At 41.3% G+C, this 22,336-nt stretch overlaps 1 protein-coding gene across 4 annotated transcripts in view; it reads right to left on the reverse strand.

The window, feature by feature from the left end:
* MSRA (methionine sulfoxide reductase A) overlaps positions 1 to 22,336 on the reverse strand; it is a 405,431-nt gene that overhangs the window by 249,766 nt on the left and 133,329 nt on the right. For 3 of the 4 annotated variants that reach the window (XM_058550411.1, XM_058550413.1, XM_058550412.1), the window contains one exon: positions 6,556 to 6,624. The exons of the other annotated variant lie outside the window; for it this stretch is intronic. In XM_058550411.1, the coding sequence (XP_058406394.1) occupies positions 6,556 to 6,624 (69 nt within the window). The remainder of the gene's footprint in view (positions 1 to 6,555; positions 6,625 to 22,336) is intronic. 4 annotated transcript variants of the gene reach the window in all.

Consider the following 22,336-nt stretch of genomic DNA (forward strand, 5'->3'; position numbering starts at 1 on the left):
GAGTTAAAGGGCTCATCAGGTATTATGCAGGAGAGACTATGGATCAAATGGAACTGACTGATGTGGGGGTCACGTCTCTGGGGCCTTGATCACAACTAGCTCTGACTAGGGAGACTAGGTGGCTCCCCAGGGACCACCTCACTGAATGGCCCTGTGAGCAGCAGTGCCTGAGACCTAACAGTACACTCCTGTCACCCCTGTATCCTAAATGCCTTGAAGCATTATCTCATGACATTCTGGCAACAACCATATGAGGTATATATTCTCCCCCTCATGAGGAATGGGGCTTAGAGCGGGTAAGCAACTTGTCTAGAGTCACACACCAAGGTTTATCTGATTGCAAAGACTTTTGTGAATTCTGAATTCTTTATGGACTTCTCCACAACTTTATTGTGGGGAAGGGCTTACTTTCTGGTTCTTACATGCATTCCAAATGGTTGAGGTTGATGGATACGTGATCTCTAAACAAGTGAACTGTTATTTTATCAAACATTATTGATATACTATATACTCCTTTCTACAATGGGTTCAGTTCCATTCTCCAAGCATAGAAATCCTCACCCACACTCTAGCTTCCATACTCTAAATATATTCCCCCTTCACCCTTCCTACCCCAGGATACCCTCTCTGACATCACCCTGTGCTCTTCCGGACCAGGACCAGGACCAGGTGGGCTGCACCATCCCAGGCAATGCCATACAAATCTAAAGGGATTTTCAACACAGGCTTTGAAAGGTCTCTTCCTTCTTGCTTGTATTATCTTACCTCTCCACACTCAAAAAGAAAATAAAAATTGCAATCATCATACACCCGAAAAAGACACATAAAATAAAATATGTCTTCAAACATGTCTACAAATGACCAATCATTGTCCTTTAAAGGTGCTTCAGATCACCATGGAAGGAAGGCCTATTTTTGTTTCCCCAAGTGCCTCATCACTTAAGTTTGCACCAGTTAGCAGCCTGCTGTTCTAACAGTCTTGTGAATTTCGATTGTTTAGTTAATTATAAACACATTTCAAAGTCATTCTTTCTGGCCTTTTTCCTAGAATGAGTGACTGCTACTCCACAGCTCACAGAATGGTCTTCAGTAGTTTTCAGTCAAGGTTCAGAGAGAAATATGCCACACTGGGATTTGATTATTTACCAACATAATGTTGGATTCAAGCCAATGAGACACCAATGTATTTTCCTTTGAAGTCTGACATATTGCCTGCTGCTTTCAATGCTGTTTTCTTGGCTGGCAGACAAAATAACTGTGGCTGTTTCAAAAATCACCCCCAACTCAAATCGGGGGAAAAATGTCTTATGATTGGTTCATCTTTCAGACACTGATCTCATTCTCCTTTGGGGTGCTGAAGGTGAGTCCCCCAGAGTGGGATGCATCTATTGGCCTCTAGTAGCCACTGGCCCCTACCCTGGGATCATTCCTTCCACACAGCTGTTCAAAAAAGAGTCTAGTGAATTCTTGGCGCCTTGACTATAACAAGAGATGTGTAACGAGATCATCAGCACATTTGCATGATGTCTTGGATTGTCTTTTGCTCCCTCTTGTTTGAAGAGCCCTAAGAGAACCTGACAAAGAAAACATGTTTTGCAGGGTTTTGAGTTCACAAAGCCATTGCTGTCAGACTACTGAGAGCCTAAAAACCATGGCAATCCTAAGAATTCACTGAGGTACTTCTGTTGTCGTTTGAGATCAATTCCTGAAGATTATGATTTCTCACTGCAGAGTCTTACCTCTCCCCAGACAGTCTGGATGTGGGTTTCTTTTTTTGGGGGGAGTGGTGAGGAAGCTTGGCCCTGAGCTAACATCTGTTGCCAATCTTCCTCTTTTTGCTTAAGTAAAATGGTCCCTGAGCTAACATCTGCGCCATTCTTCCTCTACCTTGTATACGGGACGCCGCCACAGCATGGCTTGATGAGCAGTGTATAGGTCTGTGCCCAGGATCCGAACCCGCAAACCCTAGGCCACCAAAGCGCAGCACGTGAACTTAACCACTATGCCACCGGGCTGGCCCCTGGATGTGGGTTTCTAAATGACAGGATCAAAGAATTTCAAGATAAAAGTAATTTCTTCAAAAAGGACTGACATTCTGAAACAAAGCAAATTCTCATTAATTGAGAAAAATGGATCTTAAAGGCTATTTAGTCCTACTTCCCAATTGGTTAGGGATGACCTCTCTATCATTTGAATACTTCTAGTGATGGAGAGTTCACCCTACATCATTGAACAGTATGAGCACAATATTAAAATTGCAAGGGTATAATCAGATCAATTCCCCATCTCTTATTAAAGGGCTATGAACTAGGTTAATAAATATGAATTAACTCTTAATTTCAAGTCAATCAGAAAGAATATAACAATATTTATCGAATATAATCTTGGAAGTTAGTATAATTACTGGTGTTGATGCTATATTACATATAATGTAAGTCTATTGGATCGTAATTTTTTCATTTGTTTACTTCAGTTTATATATCTAAGTTCATTATTTTTCAATGTCAACTTTACTCATTCTGTGTTTATTGCTCTTGGCACGATATTTTATAAAATACACTCTCATTATAGGGGGACATTACATTCCTTTTGCCCGAAATCCTCCAGGTGTATACCTCATTATTTTAACATAATTTTTAATAGCACTCTTTTCACTCTCAAAAGTATCCTAGTTTGGATGATAAATTTTATGGTCAAGTATTGTACTTTATAGTTTTAAAAAACTGTATTTCACTTTTTAAAAGTGTACTAAAAATTTTCACAAATTAAGACTGGAATCCCAACCCCCAACCTCTCTGCACTCTTCTCAATTAATAAGCTTTCATTTTATTTTGAAATGATAAATCTTCTTGACTATGGTGCATTTTTAATCAAGCAAATAGCTGCTCCATGCTTAAGAACGACCACCACAGAGAAGCTGGAGCCTGTGCTCTCCGCGTGGATGGAGTGGCCCGCTGCCAACGGGATGTCGCTTTCATTAAGTTATTGAGAGCCGGAGAGAACCTTTCTAAGTCAGGCACAGCATGCTGGCAAATGAAATGTGGATGTCCTCATGCCTGAGAAAGCATTCCCTCTACTTGACCATATTTCTTTCATCTTTGGGTGCCTCAGTTTCTCTGTCTCTAAAAGAACACAATGATGCCCACTTCACAGGGCTGTTGTAGGATTAAAGAGATGATGGCCATAGGGCACTCTCAGCCACCAGGAACAAAGACATTAAGTAATTGCAAAATGTTCAGTTTCACTTCTCCAGTTTGTGAAAAAAGGGCTCCCACTGACTTGAAAGAGAGCATCATAGGAGAAGAGGAGAAGCCCACCAGGAGAGCAGAGCCTGCTGCCTTCATTATCATTGTCCTAAAGTGCAGAGGAGAGAAAGAGCAACAAAGGAGCTACAGAACTGTGGTCACAGAAAAACAAGACAAGGACAAAACTAACCAACGGGCCACAAAAGAAAATCTGAAAAAATGAACATCTTAGTTTAAAAATAATCTGTGAATATTATATGCCAGAAATTGTTTTTAAAGACCCATCTGCATATTCTCTGGTCACTTGATATAACAGATTCATATATTTTTCACAGCGAGTGTGCCCTTGTCCCTCACTCTACCCTTCCTTACATTATCCACTCTCATCTAGATTGCCTAATGGCAGTTCAATGGCCGCTTTCAAGTGGATTAAATTTACAAGTTCCTTTTTAGGCAGCATTCTGTAAGCTACCTTCAAATAATTAACCAATAGATAACGAAATTGAAACCGGTGATACTATTTTGGCATAAAATATTAATACTTGTGAGGCTGAAGAATGAGTTTGGACAAGTAGAAAGTGCCATTGTTGCTTTGGTGAACTTGCAGTCAAGTAGATATAAGACATTCTCCCATACATTAATACATGCTACTAAAATCAAAGGGGAAAAACAATAAATAGTAGGAGACATCACTCCAAACAGTATTTTCCCTGGCAAAAGCTGTGTCTGAAGAGTCCTTCAGAGCACTCTGGGAATGCATAGAAATTCATAAATCAATTTGCTAAATTAGCTTGGCTGGAAATCACGCTTTTGTGCATGGATCCAGCTGAAAGGCATTTCTGAATCTACCAGACTCGCTCAGTGCTTCTTCAATCAGTGCCAAGAGTCGGGGGACGTCATAAAAAGAGCTTGGACTTCAGGGTCAGTTAGACTTGGGCTCAAATTCTAGCTCCACCATCTCACTAGCTGAGTGACTTGGGATAAATCATATGACCTCTCTGAGAAGGGGATTACATAACCCTACCAGCCTTGCAAGGTTCTGGGAGGATTCAATGCCCGATATATGTCAAAGAGCCAAGTTCTATACTAAGTTTGACTTTTTCAGTGCAGCATAAACAACCCAGAATAAGAGAAGTCCAACTCAAAAACCATCCGCTCCCTCACTCTATTGTAGGCCAGGTGGACAAGAAATACAAAGTGAGGACAGTTTTTAAAAGATTAATATAAAATGCTTGCATATACTTAACCAAAATAGGAGCCTTAATTTAAGCATCTGGAAGAGCCAAACTGCAGCTCTAATAATGTAAAAATTCTTGGATGTCAAAAGATATTCTATTTTACGATCTGTATAATTCTTCACTTGTAGAAATTATGCACACAATTCATCTCTTTGAAAACCACACACCTCGGCCATTCACAGTGGGCTTCCCAGGGGCTGCCTGCTGCCAGATGAGCCTTTGGTGCTGAGTATGTAAGATGTAGAAGCAAAGGCAAGGGTCTCAGAGCACCCATCAGCCTGCTCATTCTACAGGTGAAAAAACCCAGGCTTGGGGAGGGGAAGTTGCTTGCCCAAAATCAAACAATGAAGGTCTTGGGGTAGGATTGTTAGGAAATCCAATATAAACCAAAATTATGACCAAAAAAAAAAACACTACTCTAGCCACAGAGCTTTATTCACTGATATTTCCAATTCTGTGGCCAAACAATGTCATCGGCCTGTCTGGTACTAAGGTCTGTCCCTCGGGGAGGAAGTTTTCCTCTAATATCATGACAATATTCCCGTAGAGGGAAATCTGCTAACATAGGATAGGTGAGTCTCATTTTACATATCCCAACATTACATGGAACCCAGTTTCTAACATGTCTGGGGGTTAACAAATCTGAAAGACAAAAAAAAAAATAATCATCAAAAGAACCCCTTGAACACTGATGTGATGTGTGCTGTCTCCTGGTAACAGACACTGTGCTAGGCCCACAACTTAGATAAAATGGTACCTTCTGAACATAATTCCCCAAAGGGAAGTTATATAAATCAAACATTTAGCACACATTTTACAGTGACCATTATGCTTTTTTCTACGAAAATCAAATTCGCCTTTTAAATTTCTGAGCATAATAATTTCTAATCACTACTCAGTATATTTAAAAAGGTGATAGCTCATACAGAGCAAGATTTACAAACACTTAGGCAGAATTAGGTCCCTGTTTCATAACTCTTCAACCATTAATCATCATTGATGACTAAGTCTGGTTCCATCTCTGGGATTAAGGAAGCATTCTATCCTGAATATGCTAATTTAGAGACAGCGTTGTCATGAGGCTAATTTCCGGCTCAAAGACATTTCAATGCTTAACGCAGTTTTACATCAAAAGCACTTGTAGGAGATGACCATTAAGAACAGGACAGGGTGGAAGCTAGAGGAGGGCATTAAGTCAGAGGACTTCAGGTTTTTAGGATTACAGAGATCATAGAACCTGTCTAAAAGCTAAGGAGAAGGAACTAGAAGAGACAAAAAGTTGAAAATCCAGAGGACAGAGGTGGTAATCCCTGAGAGATGATAAGAGCCCCAGGGCATTGTGGGAGAGAACAGAAGAGGAGATGGGAGGGAAGAGAAGAGGAAGGGGATGGAAGGAGGCGAGGAAGGGGAAAGAGGAAGGGAGGAAGGCAGGCAAAGAAAGTGCCAGATGTAGGGACATTTTGTAGGAAGTTTAGGTGACATTAGATATGGAGGTGAGGAACCCATGAATTAAAAAGGATCTCTCCCTCAAAAGTTTGGAATTTAACAGAGAAGTTCTGCTCAGCCACATACTTGTATATTGTAAGTATATGCTCAGGGATTAAAAACATTTTAATGGATGTTTTCTCTTAAGGAATATGCTCAATTCATAATGGAAGAGAAAGAGATTGTCAGTTAGATTGATTTTTGCAGAATAACAACTCAAAACTACTTGAATCCCAGTCTTTAATATAAAGTTATACATATCAATGTGGGAAAAAAAATCCCTCCTAGGAAAGAAAAACTCAAACCCTAAACTATCAGGTTAATTCACAGTGTGGACCTAAGAAATAACAAATATACAGTTCGATATTTGGTTTGTAAAGTGAGAAAAGAAAGCACACAAAATTCTACGGAGTAAGCTTTTCTGATCCCAGAAATACTAAGAACTCGATAGTTTTTTTGGCTGCAATGACTTGTAAATATCTAGAAGAGCCCAGATTTTGAAGCCCTGAGGACACTTGCTAAAATTCAGAAATTTGGCACTAGTCTTTGCACACAATTTGGGTTTTCTTTCAGAGTTGATATCTTACCAAATAGAGCCATCTGTGTTCCCTCTGGGAAGGGTTCAACTGTTCTGTTGCCATTGACATGATGTTTGGCTAGAAAGAAAAAAAAGAGAAAGAAAGAAAGAAAGAAATGTGAGTTAAGTGTAAAGTCCTACACACATACTAACACATGTCATTAAATGTGTCATAGAGCCTATTTCTCATTTTTAGTTAGAAATGGCACAAAGCTTACCCTCCGAAGAGAGTTTCAATCATTTTGTTTTTAATCTCAGTTACAAAAGAGCCTAGAGATGGTCTAGTACAGGCACATCATTTTACAAACGAGTTGCCCAGGCCTGAGCTTGTGTAGAGCCGTATGGCTGGTGGCAGCAGAGCCAGCACAGCCTGAAAGCTCCTGACTCTTGGTTAGAGGGTCCCCACTGTGCCAGGCTGTCACCTGAAGAACAAGGGAAGCTCGGGGTTCTGGGGTAAACTGGGGAGGCTTCCTTTGAAGACCCCTGATGATCACAACATTGACCCGATCAATAAAGTGTGTGGTAAAGACAGCAGGGTAATACTGGGACCAATTTTTCGAGAAACAGATTAGCAGAACACATCATTTCACTATAATTCAAGCACTGTTCCCAGAGGCCAAAGACACTCGCCTTCTTAAAGACTAGACAGGTATTTCAGTGCTTCTTACTACTCTTCACCCACCCTGGTCCCCTCCACCCATCATCCTTCCCACCCTAGTGCATATCAAGGACTTAGAAATAAAAAGTGACCAGGTTATGGTTTTCCAGCATTGACTTATTCTCATAATGCCCAAACTACAACCAGATAGAGAATATCCGAGTATGGTCCATCTGTGAGTATATCTGAATAACATTCTCAGCAATTTTTTTTCCTGAGGAAGAGTCGCCCTGGGCTAACATCTGTTGCCAATCTTTCTCTATTTTGTATGTGGCTCACCACCATAGCATGGGAGCGAACGAGTGGTGTAGGTCCATGCCCAGGAACCAAACCTGGGTTGCCGAAGTAGAGTGCACCAAACTTAACCACTAGGCCACAGGGCTGGCCTCAGGAATTTTTGAATATGGGCATTTACATTAAAAATACATGAGAAGAATGGCCAAAATGCTTTGACACCACATTATGGAGCACATATATTTTGATTTAATGGGTCACATTAGATTTGTTGAGCCCTAATAAAGGGCTCAGCACCAAAGCAAGATTCTGAGGGGTCTAGGGGGAAGTATGACATGGTTCTTGCCCTCAAGGAGAGTACAGTTATCTTCAAGAGGTAAAAATTTCAAAAGCAAATTTTACCAAAAAGCTTACAATTACGTGCTAAGTCCCAGAATGGAGATTAAAGGTACTGTAAGAATTCATAGCAGAGGGACAGCAAGTTGAGAAGTCAGAGTCAGCAACCTGGAGGAATTGCTACTAGTGTAAGTCTTAAAAGAGAGGCAGGGTGTGGAAAGGCCGAGTGTGAGGAAGCAACAAGTGAGAGCCAGGAGTAGATGTAACCAAGGTATCATCCTGGGCCAGAGCAGAGTCTTGCCTGGGCTTAGTGGAGATGATATGTTGAGAAGCAATGGCAATGACAGATTGGTAGGCAGGCACCCAGTCATGGAAGGTCTTGAGAACCCCACCCAGACCCACGGGAACCCTAGATAGCTCCACAGCACCAGTGCAAGTCGGTTAGAACCTGAAGGCTTATGAGGCTCAGTCTAGTTTAGACAATCCCTTCAGAACACCATCAGTTCAGGAGCTTCCGCTGGTTCTTAAGTAACTGTGGCACTATCCTAAGAACAGAAAACCTGGGAGAAGGGAAGGAGCCAGCCAGGGTGAACCAGAGAGCAAGCCTTACAGCAGTCTCTAGGCACTAACTGCCACAACTAGCAGATGCAAGATGAAAGGTCCCAAGGGACCATGGGACCTTGTCAGGTACTCACTAACACGGTTAGGACCATTGTTACTGAATCCAAAGAAACTCGATGAGGCTCCATGTGGGCGTCACAGTTCTGTTCTCTGGTTAGCACCCTACAGCCTGTGCCAGTGGTTCTAAAAGCGTTTGCCTTTACATATATCAAGAGTGGCAAACCCATTCAAACTCTTCGACCTGTTAAACCTAAATTCATAAAAATTTAACCTAAAAAACATGCAAGATAAAAAAAGGTGATGCATATAACAATATTTATTACCCCTCCATCCTTTCTTCTTCAGAAAAAAATATATATTTTTTAAAGTATTACTTGTAATAATGAAATCTTAAAATCAACTAAATATCCAAAAGTAGAGAAATTGCTTAGAAAATTACAATTCACGATTTATCAAAAGAATGGAATATTATACAACATATTTTAAATATAGTATTTGAGAGATATATAGAAATGTGGAAAAATATTTGGGATAACAGTAAGTGAAAATAATTCTATTACACATTTGATGTAGATTATAATGACAACTAATTAAAATATGAATGCTTATGAGAAAAGACTGGCAGAGAAACATGCAAAAATGAAAACAACTAGGGAGATTATGCAAGATATTTATCTCCATTAATTTCTTTTGTCACTGTTAGATTCATATTTTCTGGATGAAAATATGTTTGTTTGGATTTTTAAAAATCAACAATATTATAGATTTTAAAATTCTTTTCCCCAGTACTTGGTTTCCCAGGACAGCCCATCAAGGCTTATTTATAGCCCAGCTGAAACACTATATATTTATAAAAAAAGTGTAGCCTATTTGACACCTCTTCTGGGACAGCTCAAAAGCACCTCCAACACAAGATGACCTTCCACTCCAAACCCAACCCTCTTGCAGCATCCCTACCTTCGGGATCCTCCTGCTTTCTAGGCATCCTTGCCTAGTCTATCTCCCTCACTACTCACATCTAATCTATCACCAAATCTAGCTAGTTTTGCCTTCTAGACATTTTTAAAATCCTTCCACTTCTTCCCTTCACCACCAAAACTACCCTAGTTCCAACTACTAAAGCCTCGCTGCCTGGACTCCTGCAAGCACCTCTAGCTCTTCTGTATCCCTTCTCCAATTCGCTCTTCCCAGTGTAGCCACAATTACCTTTCAAAAAGAAAGAAAAACTCTGATTATATGACACAAACTCCCCCACTCACTCCCCCACCTTCCATGCCTTCCCATGCTCTTAGGCTAAAGTCAAAACTCTAAGACCACCTTCAAAGAGCCATGTGGTCTGGCCACCAGTCCCTCATTCCCTCTACTACAGCCATGCTGCTCTCTTGGGACCAATGACCCTCTTCCGCAGCAGTCACCAGAGCTGCACTTTACCATTAGTCATTATTTGGACAAGAAGACTGTAAGCTCAGGGAGGGCAGGGCTCGTATCCCTTATGGTTCACCATTTCCACAATCCTAGCACAGGGTGGGACACAGCATAGATGTTCAATAAATAGTTGCTAGGTTAATGATGGAAGATATAAACAGTACTAAAGAGTCTCTCTTTCGCCATTATGAAAGATATATTGCTTGATACACTAAAAATCTCTCTCTTCACATGTACATGTCTTCCTTACACAAAAATGATCATTGAAAATGGCCACTCAGAAATAGTTTCCCCAGCCAGGCAGCCAGGAGACCAAGGAACTCCTCTGTCCCACTCCTTAAATGTCCACCACTCATCCCTTCCCATTCACCTACTCTCATCTAAGAAGGGGGCGGTGCTGGCAGAGATGGGAAGACTAGAAATGCTACCTGAACTAGAGAGGAAGGAGGAAGTTCACATGCAACTCTCTCTTCACTGCTAAGCTTCCCCTGGACCCTGTCTTATCTTTTATCCTAGAGCCCAAGGCCCAAAGATAACAGGGTCTGTAAACTTGATTTTGCATTTTCTTCTGAACTGCAGCTGAGTCTTACATAGTCCCTGGACAGCAAAGACACAGCATTAGCCAAGAACAGACAGTACAGTATCAGTGGCTAAGGACATGGGCTCTGAAACAAGATTGCCTGACTCTGAATCTCAGCTCTCCTACTTCCTAGCTCTATGAACTTGGCTTAGTCACTCAACCTCTTTGTGCCTCAATTTCCTCATTTGTAAGAGTTTCCTCATTGTAAGTTTCCTCATTTGTACCTACCTTGTGGGTTGTTTTGAGAATTCAATGAGTAATGTATGCAAAGTACTTTGAACAGTGCCTAGCACATAGTAAACACTACATACCTATTAGGCTAGTATTATCACCTATGTGTGAACTTTATTTTTCACAAGATCCGAGTCAGGAATAGCAAATACATGGCACATATTTACCTCTCCTCCATGTCCATTCCCATAGCAGACATCACTAATCAACCACAGCATACTTTCAAGATCCCTGAATGTGACCACAAAATCCTTTCTCAACGTAGCACCCCACAGCTTCTCTTATTATTTAGAGAGGGCATGTGTGATGAAATCGTTTTGTCATTCTTGGTCTAAGTGAATAAGATAGAAAGACAGTACAAAGAAAGAAGCCATTTTCCTTCTCATTTCTACATGATAAATTGCAATTAAAAAAAAGACCCTTTGAAAACCTCCAAAATTATATATAGCTTTAGGGATAAAAGAATGGGGGGAAATCTGAGCACTATTTTCCATTCCATGATGAGAGATTGGGGAGTTGTTAAAAACCAAGCAATGGCAGTTCTCTTCCTGGAAACCAAGGCTGAGCTTCTAAGGACATTTTCTCGTTGAAACTCTGCTGAGGCAAGTATTTGAAGGCCAAAGAACCAGAGATCCTTTAAACACATTATAGAGATTTGGGGGAAGGGGAGGGCAAACCTGGGCAAGCTAATCAGCATTTATAATTTTTTTTCAAAATCGATGGCATATTTGACCACAGAAACAATCAAACTGACTAAACAGAAAAGTCACTCATTGATTGGGTAGTAACTACTGGTTACCAACAAAGCATAAAACGGAGACAGGAGGGGGTCTCTCACAGGGACATCTCTTGCCCGGCCACAGCAGCGCGGATGCCTCCAATCTGGCTGGTTGGGCAGATGTCCCTGCCCCTGCTCCATGAGGGCGTGTTCCAGAGCCACACACTCCAGGAGGGCAACCTCTGCTGATGGCCATGACGTGTCCTCAGTCAAGGGTATATGAGGATGAGGAATAGATTTTCATTTATCTTGAAAGCCCAGTGCTTGAGGAGCAGCAAGGTTAATTAGAGCAAGATTGGGTCAAAGTCAACCACTGGAGAGATTTTGAAGGGGATTTTGGGAGACATGTTCAAAAGCTTTAAAGATGCTACTGAGACTGTTTTTTCTTTTGCTGTGTGAATGTCTAATGCACTTCAAACTTTATGACTGTTTTCTTCCTTGAGAAAAATACAATAAAACTATTCGATAATGTGCTTGTAATAACACAAATTCAGATATAAACCAACCAGTGATTAGCATCATGTCCTGGGCTCTAACCAAGACAACTAAAATTTGTATCTTCTGGGTCAGGGGGAGTGGGAGGAACAGAGAGGTAAATGGCAGAGAAGTGGGGGACTTGAGGGTGGGCCCCCAGATCCTCAGTATTCTCCTGTAGGTCCAGTCTCCTCCAGTCTGGGTGACCGTGACACTACCTAACTGGAGATTCCAGGAACTGCTTCCACTGTCCTGGGAGTCCTGGTCAGCTGCCAGACCCAGGACCATCCCAGGAGTGGTAATCTCGTATCAGATTAAAGCCTCAGAGCTGCAGCTCAGCTAGCAGCACAAGCCCTTCCCTGTGATGTGATTAACCCCACAAAAACCCAACCCGTACTTGTCATGGGTTACTGTCACTCATTCACACCACTAAGAAGTTTATCAGTGGTGATTAGGTTCAGTTTGGGGCTGGAGTAAAGTGCATTTATTTCAGTAATATGGTAATAAAAATCTGTCAAGTCCCAAAACAAAATATGGTCTCACAGTCCCTCCCATTGTCTGTTTCTTTGTGGTTCTTTCTCCAGGTCACAAATTTCTGGTGTCTCAAAGTATAAGGCAGACTGGAAGTAAGTAGGGTTCATATTTGGCCCACAAGCCCTAGCCTCTCCCATCTCCAGCAGAGGGGCCCTCAATCATACTAATTGAGCATTCTGGGCCTGGTCCTGCCAAGGTGCCCTCCACAGCATTTTAAGGATGATTTGATGACTGTGAGTGTTGATTTGTAAAAAAGAGGGAGCAGGAGTCCTGAGGATGCACCTGTCACCTGGTCACTCAAATATGCAACAGGTGCACTGAGAAAGGACAGGTAATGATGCTTCTAGTCACCTATGCCCAGAGACACTGTGGTTATAGATTGTTTTTGTCCCTTACAGTTCATATAATTTTTGGCTATGGTCTTCTAAGGCGAAAGTCAACCCAGAGTGGGTTGTGCCCCCAGTAGTGCTCTGTATGCGAGGAGGAGAAGAGTGGGAAATTACATGATGGTGGGCAAGTTACTGGGAGGGCATTGCTCAGCCTGAGGGCCAACCTCTGCTCTCCACCCATCCTGTGTCTGAGTAAGTCTGATTGGTTGGTGAGGTGCTCAACTAGAGGTAGATGGAATTTGTGGCTAGGAGAGACTAGAAAGGAGTCCCCAGGAAAGGCACTGGTGAGAAAGAGATGAAAGTCCCCAACTGTTATGGGCACCCAGAGGTAAGCATTCCTCTCCAAGCTCAAAGAGAAAGGGAAGGCCAGCCCTCACTGTCTACCTCACACGGTGACCGATGACTATGTAAGTGAGGGCTGCCCTAAAAACAAAAGATAAGGGAAAAAAAAAAAAACAGAGGAAAATCAGCTGGGAACAGTTTAAGAGTGTAGCTCTAAAAAAAATTCATACATCATTCAGGATTTTGTCCTTATGCTCTGACTGCTGTCCTTCTCCAGTTAATCCCCTCCGCCACCACCATTCTCCCTTCTCCCTTTGCTCCAGGTGCAGCAAACCTAAGATGCATCTCTTGGCCAGTAAGGGAGTCAACGCCCCAGCTCAGGCAGCCCCAGCGCCTCCCAATGTCCCTCTGCAGAAGAGCCTGAACTTCACAGTGTCAGAGCAGGATGGGGCAGAGCAAGGCCAGGCCTAAACCCCAGCCTACAGGAGAAGACGTTTTAGGAAGGCATAAGCTAATGAATGGGTGGGGTCCTTGGCTCATATCCACTGGCAATTACATTTGAGTGTTTAGTATGTGCCAAGTACTAGGTGTTGTAGGAGCAGAAAAATTTCATAAACCCTACACTCAAGGATATCCATTTAATCAACAGATTTGTTGAGAGAACCCTAAGAGATGATTTCCAGCTAAAAGAGTGAGGAGATGAGGATGAGGATGTGTTTTAAAATGAATAAAGCATTATGCAAGCACAGGACATTTTTATTTTTCATGATATGCCTGCTGTATTTTCTGAAGCCTGCTCAGTCAGTGCACAAGACCACGAGTGTGACTATAGACCTGGCACAGCAACACCAATGCACACGCCCTCACACACAAGCCCTTTTTTGTTCCTAAGAACAACAGGCCTAGAATGATCCTACTATATCCCTATATTCCCTGAGGCCACAAGATTGCCCTGCAGAGTGAAGGAAAGTGACCACAGGGGTACCCACAACTAGAGGGCAGGAGGTAAGCCAGATGCCCTAGAAACCAGCATTGGAATTATTTCTGCAAGTTCCCCAAGCAGGCTTCCATGATTCTGTAAAAGACAGTGATTCCATTGTGATGGAGAAAGTGGAGAACAATAGGAAGACACATTACACGTGAAAAATTTTAAATATATAAGTAACAAATAAATACATGAATAGATGCTCAATCACACAACGTGATACTATTTTTAATTCACGAAAATGGCAAAACTTACAAAACCAATGCTGAGTACCAATAAGGCTGAAGGCAGATGGGCTTTCTCATCCACTGTTCATAGAAGCCGGAAGAGCTACAATCTATTTGGAAAGTAATCTGGCAATATGCATCAAAAATGTCAAAAGCATTTAAATTCTTGACCCAGTAATTCCAAGTACAGGTATCTACCTTAGGAGATAATCAGAACTGAGGGAAAGGTTTCCAAACATGTTTACAACAGAATTCTTTATAATAGTAAAAAACCATAAACAACCTAAATGACCCACAAAAGGAGGATAATGAGGTAAATTGTGACACAGTCCTAGGATGGAATAGTATATAGTAATTTTAAAAGTATGAGTATAAATAGGTTTTTTTCATGGCATCAGGAAATAGTAATAATATAGAGTTAAGTGGGAAAAAAGCAAGACAAAAACGTATCCTTACTCAATTAAGAAAGGCAAAGAAAAATGACTGGAAGGAAACAGGGTAAAAATGTAACAGTGGCTGCTTCTATATGTTGAGTTATGGGTGATTTTTCTTCCTTCTTTACACTTTTATGTACTTCCAAATTTCTCTTAAGCACATATTTCTTTGATAATCAGTGAAGTATAAAAAGAAGAAAAAAACCTAAAAAGCAGACTTGAAAAAGAAGAAATGTAGATCCTATCAGGTATATTTTCAAGTTGTAAAAATCTATACATTTTCCTTTGAGTCCCATTCCTCTGTTTTCTTTCAGTAGAAAGAGCAAGAGAAAGCATAAAAACTCTCTTAAACAAAAATAACCAATGAGCAGATTATTTCTCCTGCTTGGTCACACAAGGACACAGCAGCAGGCCCTTTTCTTCTCAGGTTTTAAGAACCCTGACCTCTCCCACTTGCTCCTGAAGACACTGCCCGCTGAGTGACGAGCGTTGGAGCTGTTCAGGGACCTCCAGACTAACTCAAACCAGCCGTATCACTGGCCTATCAAACCCTCTCTGAAGAGAGCCATCTCAGACACCGTTCCTGACCTGGGCAGGGCTGGTGAGCTTAGGAACTCATAGGTAGGCGTGTGAGGGAAGGGAGAATGAAGGTTGACAGAGGGACGAGGGACTTGGGGGGGCATATCTGCCCCAGTAGGTCAAGGCACAGGGATCCATATTCCACTCAAATAACACTACAGCTCAGAAAACAATTACTGAACGTCAGTTATGTGCCAGGCACTGGGCTTACTGTCGGTGATACAAGAGAGTAAAGACAATGCCTGCCTTCTCTTCATCCTTCACCGACCAGCAGTGACCCTGCCCCGCTTCTTAGGGTTGCTGAGCAGGTACCTCTACACAGGGCTTCTGTGTTAGGAGCACTGCCACCAGCTCTTAACGCACCGTTACCCCACTATTATCAGACTAGCGCAAGTTCCCAATTCACACTACACTGTCCCAATAAAAAGCATTCCATCATCATTCATTTCATTTTTAGAAGAATTCCATTTTCACTTTTGTAAAGCTGTTATTAATTACCACATTTAAGAACCATGTCTACCTTACGAATATGTGATAAGCCTATAATATTAATTGATAGAAAATTTCCACCTGACTTTTATGAAATCTCCCAACCCCCTCTTAATACATGTAATTCCTAATGACTACCAAAATTAGATAATCTTGAGAATAGAAATTCCATTTAAAATAAGGTTATTTTAAGGATTAAAATCTATATGTCAGCCTGATGAATGTGACATCCCTGTGAATAACACTGGTGCAAACAGTTGTACTGAAAAATGTGGCTGGAAACCAAAATGATTTTCTTTCATTCTGAAGTACATGTTTCCTATTAATCTTAAAACATATTTTAGATTTTTAAGATGAACGTTAACTATAAAGGATCACACAGAAATTGTACTTTTTAGCATTGTTTTAAAAAATGTTGCCCTTCAAAGACTTGTAGGGGCCCCTGGATTCCCTGGCTTGCTTTAGTCCCTACATATAGATGAAGCAAAGCTATCCACTTTCTCCCCAGCATTTGTCCATGTCAGTTCTGCCACATTAAAATAATCAGAGTTGTGCAGAGTAGCCAAGTGCTGTGAATGTAATTAAGGCATGAGACCCACAGAGATATTTTCTCATCCTATCACCAGAGTTCTGTTATCACTTTGGAGCCTAACCGTATGTCTCTAATACCATTAAAGCTGCTTTTACAAACGGCTCTGCACACCTCACGGAAAGGCGGCAGCGCATGGCTCTAGCAAAGCACCATAGCATGCAGCCAGTCTTCTTTCTTCTTCCTGGGGAGCATGTCAGTGGCCTTCAGCAGGAAGTGCATTATCCCTCAGTGGCACATCAGCTGCCTGGAGGTTGCATGAGGCGCCATCAGCTGTCAGTCAGCTGATGGACAGGAATGGTCCAGTAAATTCCCCCTTCCTTCCACCCCCACTCCCTCTGACAGTGATAAATGATCGGGCCCTCTGCTCAGCTGAGCCTGACAGGCCCAGACCTCCCCTTGCAATCTGTTCCAGACCAAGACCAGCCTCTCCCCCCAGCTGCCCTCTGTCAGCACTACAAAGCAGGCCTGCCATAGAGTAAGGTCAGACCTACTTGCTTTCTTGTTGCTGTTCTTTCATGAAAAAGAATTATAACTTTATTTCTAAATGGAAGTTCCTAATCAAAAATGGAACATGGATTATGTTGTTAAAAATCTTATAGGAAACTTGTTTCAATTCTCTTTCTACATTAGAAATGAAGGAGATAACAGCTAAACATGGGACTTTAAGAAGCAAGAAAGAGGAATAGTCATAGATACAAACATAGATGTCAATTTGGCTTCCAATAAAAACAATAAGCTTCCAATTTATTAAATTATTATCTGTTGTTGGGGGTAAGGAGAAGGAGACAAAAGATTCTAAGGGGAATAAAATATTGATAAAGAGATCGAACATTAACACTGAACATTAACACAATTCATCAGAGATCAGCTTCTACAATACATTTTGTTCACGTACAAAGATAATCATATCAAGATTGTTTGTAAAAACATTGGCACCAACCTTTTGCATAAAATAATCTATGCTGTGGAATAATATGCAACCATTATAAAGAATGAGGTAACTCTAAATGTATAGACATGGAACTATCTACATCAATTGGGAAAAAGAAATCAACGGGCAGGATAATGTGTATAATATGCTACAATTTTTTTAATATTATATTTTTACTTTTTGAACTTTGCTCCATGTGATGTTTTACTTTTTGGAAATTAGAAATAAAAAAATATTTTAAATGTCCCCAGTCTTTGCTACCCCATGATCACCTCTGCAGCCCAAGAGACACTTCCTAGGACTGAGAGCCAAGCCAAGACTCAGGAGTGGCCGGCAGCGCGCAAGCAGCCCCAGAGCTCGGATGAGCCTAACGTTTAGATATCAGGCCCGGGACAAATGCCAAAGATGATCCCACTTGTATCTCCCAGGAGCAGAACTGCAACCTAGCTTTACAATCTAGGTAGTTTATAGCATCCTAAAAGGCCTCAAGATAGAGATATCACTCCATTTCCTCTCCAAAATTGGTCTGCATTCTCCAAAGCAACATAATGTCCTCTTTTTAAGGGAGAAAGAATTTTAAGATGATCAACTATTCCAAATTTGAGATGGAATTAAAACATTATGTACTTAAAAATAAAATAAAAGGTATTTCCGGGTTTACCTTTTTTTTTTTATAGAGGAAAGAGACAGACAGACAGACTAGTACATCAGCAAGTATTTTCCTTTCTGGAATTTGGTACATATTTTAACTATTTCTCTGTCCCTCCTGCCTCTCATCCTTTCTGTTTCTCTCTCTCTTGTAATTTTCCTCCACAACAGAAGACCAGGGTATTCTTAAATCTGAGATTTAGATTTACTGAACAGAGATTAAGCTCACCATTCCTAATTTTAAAAGCAGTTGAAACATTTTATATTTCCCTCAAAAAAAAAGATAAATCAAGTTTTTATTATGAAGCCTACAACTGATTTTCAATAAGTCAGTGGAATTTGTTTTTAAAACTCCAGCTCCTACTAGAGAAACAGGACATGTAAATTGTCTACTCTGAAAATTTCACCTAAGGCCCTGTCATTCTGAGAGAACAAGCATGATCACATGGCTAATTAAGGGAAGCTGGATAACCCAGTACACATTCATATTAAGAATGGACATATAATGGATAAAATCTCCAACTATCGTTCTACAAATGACACAGAAAGGCATTTTATAATGATTTCTATACTTGTCTCCCACGAAAGACTGATGCAAAACTCGGAGAAGTAAAGTGGAAATAGGGGTGGCTCTTAAAACACGTTTTTGATCATCTGACTTAACGAAGAGAGAGAGATTAGAGGTGGCACTGCACAGCCTATTTGGTTATCTTCCTTACTCAAGCAGACCCTTGGACATACAAGCAATGTTGATTCCTGGATGAATTTTCTAACAATTGACTGGAGCATTGCTGAACAAAATGAGAGTCATGTCTGAAAATATCAAGCAAGCGAGAGGCCAAGGGGAGCAGCCTTCTACCGAACCCATGCAGAGGCCTGAATGGGGCTCTCTCTCAGCTGGAAGGCCACAGCTTCCATACGGATATGGGCTGAAGGGGGTCTAAGGCAGGCCAAAAATATTCTTATGTACTAAATCTGATCAAGTGTTTTTGGAAGTACCTGATTAAGACCCTAGAATTTTAGAAAAGGAGAAGATGACTATGACCTGGCATAACTCAACTATAAAGGGACTTCAGTGTGGGCCCTGCAGAAAATCTGATTTTGAATAAAATTACATCTTGATAGGTCTGCCATGCTCTTACTGCTAGGAGTAAATTATAGTAATCTCTATTCTCTGTCACTTTATCTTCCCAAAAGGCTGAGAGCTCAAAATGTAAACTATCGTGGGAAAGGTTGCTGGTGAGGACCTAATGAAATACAGGCAAGACCCCAGCTTAAAAATGAGTCATTTCAAAAGCATGATTATAAGATGGACATCTGGGATATAGAATCCATTTTCTCATGAACATGCTGTTATACATGGTGGTGAGCTAGCCCACAAGGGCCTACTCAACCTATAATGAGTCTCAAATATAACTCCTTCCTAGGAGTCTAACCACCATTTATGGAATACTGTCTCAGTGTTAAAACATACTCTAAGTTCTACCCTGCTCCATCAAGAAGACACCATTTCATACTGGTCCAGTTGGTTGCAAGCTCCAAGCAGAGAAAGGAAAACATTCTACTTTCTCAAGCTGCCCATCAACTAACTTGACAGTAGAAAGAAATCTCCACTTTATTCATCACTGTGGAAAGGAGGTTTCCTCCCAAGGAGTGAAGGAAATCCCTTGTTGCACAATAAACAATTTAAATGCAAGGTACATTCTAAATTCAGTGGTCTAATTTCAGATGAGAATGTGAAGCTGAGTAGTTCTGGCTCAGGGTCTCCTAGAGGCTAGAATCAAGGCATTGGCTAGGGCTGCAGTCTCATCTGAAAGCTCAAGTAGGGGAGGTTGGCTCTCAAGCTCATTTGTTGCCAGGTCTCAGTAAGCTGCAGAGCAGATACTCCACCAGTTGAGCCTTCAGAAGATGCAGCACAGTTGATACCTTGATTGCAGCCTCATGAGAGACCCTGACCCAAGGGCACCCAGCTAAGATACGCCCAGATTCCTGCCCCAAAGAAACTGTGAGATAATAAATGATTGTTGTTTTTTTGGGTTTGTTTGTTTTGGGGGTCGTTTTTTGTTTTTTGTTTTTTGTTTTTTGGTGAGGAAGATTGTCCCTGAGCTAACATCTGTGCCAATCTTCCTCTATTTTGTATGTGGGATGCTGCCACAACATGGCTTGATGAGCAGTGTGTAGGTATGCACCCGGGATCCAAACCTGTGAACCTTGGGCCACCAAAGCGGACTGCACGAACTTAGCCACTATGCCACCTGGCTGGCCCAGGATGATTGTTTTTTTAAGCTGCTAAGTTTTGGGATAATTGATCATATAGCAGTAGATAACTAATACACTGACATGTTCTAATAAAAGAAAAATAATGTAATTTTTAGCAAAGGACAACTAATAACATAAGTTAGGAAATCAAACCATCTTTTCTAAACCTGTTTTCCACAGGAAAAAGATATTTCCAGTCTAACTGATTTACAAATCAACCCCTGGAATAAGACCCATTTCTAAGTCGGAGACTATCTCTACGCAATTTATTTTCTCCACAGTTTGTTCCCTAGTGTGCTGGGATTGCTAAAACAGGCATGCCTGAGCCACTGAAGTCTAGGAATCATGTATAAAATATCAGAGTAAGGCTTTTAGCACTTCTGTAATAATTCTGGCAATTTTTATTCATTTGCATTATCCAGAGGATTGTTAGTTGCTTTCCCTGCTGTTTTGTTTGGGGAAGTTATATCTCTGCCTCATAGGGCTTACAAAAACAATGAAGAAAAATGTTTTTCCAAAATTCCCAGAGAAACTACATTTAAATTCATGCCAAAGGCCTTAACTGCAACGGAGAAAATTTTCTGTATTTTGTTGAGGTTTTGTTTGGTTGATTGGTTGGTTGGTTGAGTCTGGGGGCTTTTTTCTTCAATCAAATGGAAGCAAGAAAATGGCTGGATTATTTCTATCTATAGTGGTACCTGTAGGAAATATGGTTTTTTCCCTTTTCTATGGGAATCCAAATCAAATCTAAAAATCAAAATTGTTGCTGATATTAAACTAGGTTTTTTATTAGCCTGACTATCTCATCCTTAGCAACTTAAGGTCATAGTACTTCTATTCTAAGCAGCAAAATAGTGGGATCCTATTATATCCAGTGGTCACTGTACCTCAAGAAGTTCTAAACATCTCTGCTAAGCACTGTGAAGCACTGGGCGGCTGAAGCCGGAGCTGGTAACTTCAGTGACGTAGGAGACTGTGTTCAGGGCTCAGTGTTTGCTCCACTTCAGTTCTTGCAGAAATGTCACTCACCACACTCTGGTCTCCCCTCCTTCACTTTAGTTAAATCCCAGGTTAAAACACACGGGAAGCAGGTGAGTGAGGGGAGGAGAGAAAATACCAGTTGAAAACACAGCAATGTCTCCTACTCTTCTAGAAAATGAGGACAAAATCCACAGGTCACAAAAGTCTCATACAAATAGTGCTTACAAGAAATTCCTGTGTAGAAGTCTGGGCCCAATCAGGAGATAAAAACCACACAGTACGTTAAACACGGGAAGTCTAACATAAAGTATATTAACTATGACTAAAAAGTAACTATACAGTCTAAGGAAACCCTCTATGGTACCCTACAGCTGAGGGTACCCAAGAAAGGACAGACTTGGAAGGATTCGAACCTCATTGGAGAAGGTGCAGTTCAGCCACTGGATAGTAGAGAAGTTCACTGGTTTGGCCAGGTCAGAGTTGACCTGGAGATGCTGGGGAAGCAATAAATCACTTTTCAGAATGCAGACGATCAGAAACCAGTGGCATGAGTATGCAGGGGAATCGGGGGGGGGGGGGTCAAGGCACCCCAGGAGGCCTTTAGAGTGTCCATAAGGACTCTGAGTGAGAGTACATGGACAGCACAGGGGCTCCAGTTTCCCTGTCAAGAGGGCTGCAGAAGAGTTATCACCAGGCCAAGGCTGTAAGGGCACAGAAGGACTGCATTCCGGGCCTCTGGCTAGGGCAGGCTGCACCAGAGGTCCTCACACCCGTACCACCAACCCTGGCCCACACCAGAAACGGTAGAAGAGGCTCTTCCTCTCACAAAGTCTCCCCCTGTGCCCTCTACTGAGAAAGCTTAACACCATGCTCACATTAAAGGAAAAATACTAAAGAAATTCCTTTATCACAGAGCATACTCAGAATGATATATTCAGAGCTGCAAGGCAATCAATTAATAGCATACCTCAGAAGACACAAATTACCAAAACTGACAAAAGAAATAGAAAATCTGAATAGAAAATCTGAAATAGAAAACTCCATGCTCATATAGTTTCACTTAAGGAAGAGATAATACCAATCCCATGTACACTCCTTCAAAAATAGAGGAGGAGGGAACTTTC

This window comes from Diceros bicornis, chromosome 11 (assembly GCF_020826845.1).
Source record: "Diceros bicornis minor isolate mBicDic1 chromosome 11, mDicBic1.mat.cur, whole genome shotgun sequence".
In the NCBI taxonomy this organism is placed as follows: domain Eukaryota; kingdom Metazoa; phylum Chordata; class Mammalia; order Perissodactyla; family Rhinocerotidae; genus Diceros; species Diceros bicornis.